Source organism: Somniosus microcephalus, chromosome 23 (genome assembly GCF_052327205.1).
Source record: "Somniosus microcephalus isolate GS21.2 chromosome 23, FLI_Smic_1.0, whole genome shotgun sequence".
NCBI classification, from domain to species: domain Eukaryota; kingdom Metazoa; phylum Chordata; class Chondrichthyes; order Squaliformes; family Somniosidae; genus Somniosus; species Somniosus microcephalus.
Genome location: NC_141009.1, coordinates 66,901,568 through 66,903,659, shown reverse-complemented (window position 1 = coordinate 66,903,659; position 2,092 = coordinate 66,901,568). Strand labels below are relative to the sequence as shown.

The 2,092-nt window shown below is 67.2% G+C and overlaps 1 protein-coding gene across 1 annotated transcript; it reads right to left on the bottom strand.

Moving 5' to 3' along the window:
• Positions 1 to 283: 283 nt before the first annotated feature.
• nrarpa (NOTCH regulated ankyrin repeat protein a) lies at positions 284 to 1,873 on the bottom strand. The gene has a single exon (XM_085965952.1). It carries the CDS (start codon positions 1,233 to 1,235, stop codon positions 894 to 896), a length of 342 nt encoding a protein of 113 aa, XP_085822078.1. The 5' UTR covers positions 1,236 to 1,873; the 3' UTR covers positions 284 to 893.
• Positions 1,874 to 2,092: the final 219 nt, after the last annotated feature.

The following is a 2,092-nucleotide window of genomic DNA, read 5'->3' as shown; positions in this document are numbered from 1 at the left end:
TCTACAAAAGTGACCTCATATTCCAAATTCAGAGTGGAAAGCTGTTGCAATGTGAAATGGAAAGAGTGAGACACATTGGCCTAGAAATTCATCTCGGGCAATGGCACAAAATGGACGGAATCAGATCGGCTGCCCAGGCGCTGCATATAACAGACGGCAATCCGATCCCACCCGCTTTGCGCCACCGCCCAAGACGAATTTCCAGCGTGTGGGGGGCGGTTGATTGATGCACGGACCCCCATACTTTGAGCCCCGGTTCCCGGACTACAGGCGGACACCGGCACCGTGTTTTACATCATTTATTGTTACATCATCGCCTTATTGTGACCACAGCTTAAAACACACCAGCCCCGCCCAGTAGCAGGCTGGCCCCGCCCAGTAGCAGGAGCGCCCTGGCTCCGCCCAATAGCAGGGGCGCACCGGCCCCGCCCTATCACAGAGCCCCGCCTCTAGCTCCGCCCATCACAGGCCCCGCCCAATCACAGGGCCCCCTCTAGCTCCGCCATCACATCATAGGCCCCGCCCACCACACTCGGGCGGCCCGGCCCGGCCCAGCTCCCAGCCGGTAGTATTCTGGCCTGAGGGAACTCGGGCTGCGGTACGCCCCGCTTCCGGCCGCTAATCACCGGGGGCCGTGTCCCGGGGAAAACAGCGTACGTCGTTGTCAGATACACGGGCCGCGGCGCTGCTCCCGGCCGCCGGGAGGCGCCGCTCCGAGTCCGGGCCAGTGAGGTAGATGGCCGGAGCCTGCAGCAAATCCACAGGCGCTTCAGCCCGACCCGGGCCTCTAGTCCCGCGGCCTGTCGCTGTCACCTGGGCCTCGGGCCGGGAGTCTATGGGTGTCGTCCCGGGCCTGGCCCGCAGGCAGTCTCAGTCTGGGCCCGGCCCGGGGCTCACCGGCCGCCACTGGCGCCGTACTTGGCCTTGGTGATGAGGTAGAGTACGATGTCCTGGTGGCCGCCGAAGGCCGCGATGTGCAGCGCGCTCCAGCCGTCGCGGTTGGCCAGGCGGATGTCTGCGCCGAACTTGACGAGCAGTTTGACGAGCTCCAGGTTGCCGGCAATCACCGACTGGTGCAGCGCCGTCTGGCCCTCGGGCCCGAACGAGTTGACGTTGAAGTGGCAGTCGGTCATGTTCTGCAGCAGCGACTGCAGCTCCCGCGTGTTGCCGCGTCTCACCGCCTCCTGGAACATGCGCTGCGGGGCGGCGGCCGGGGACAACTCGGCCTGGCTCATGGCTCCGAGCTCCCGGGAGCCGCCCGCTCGACCGCCCGCTGCCGCCCGCCGGCCAGCTCGCTCCGCGGCCCGCTGCCTAGCTCCCGCGGGCTTTCACCGTCCCGGTGCCCGGTCAATCGGTGCACGGTGCTGGGTCGCAATCTGCCTGTATCCCGGTAATCGAAGAATTGGCTCCTGGTCGATCGGTGCCCCGCTCCCGGCCGGAGCTCCTCGCAATCCCCCGGCCGGAGCTCCTCGCTCTCCCCCGGCCGCTGCTACTCGCTCTCTCCCGGCCGCTGCTCCTCGCTCTCTCCCGGCCGGTGCTCCTCGCTCTCCCCCGGCCGGTGCTCCTCGCTCTCTCCCGGCCGGAGCTCCTCGCTCTCCCCCGGCCGGTGCTCCTCGCTCTCCCCCGGCCGGAGCTCCTCGCTCTCTCCCGGCCGGAGCTCCTCGCTCTCCCCCGGCCGGAGCTCCTCGCTCTCTCCCGGCCGGAGCTCCTCGCTCTCCCCCGGCCGGAGTTCCTCGCTCTCTCCCGGCCGGAGCTCTTCGCTCTCCCCCGGCCGGTGCTCCTCGCTATCTCCCGGCTGGAGCTCTTCAATCTCTCCGCCCCTCTCCCGGCCGGAACTGTTCGCTGTCTCCACGTCTCTTGCCTCTGGTGTGATCGCGCCCCGCCGCCTCTGCTTTTGACCGCCGAGCGGGGCTATTACCATGACAATGGAACGCTGGCGGTCTCGGAATTCCACAGAGCCTACCAATGGTGCCGCTGCGCCCATCCCCCCATCACACTGATTGGCTGCTGCCCCACGTGGCGCAGGGGCGGTGCTCGCAGCTCTGTGACAGGTGGGGCGGGGCTCCCGTTAATTCATTAAAATACTAGAGCG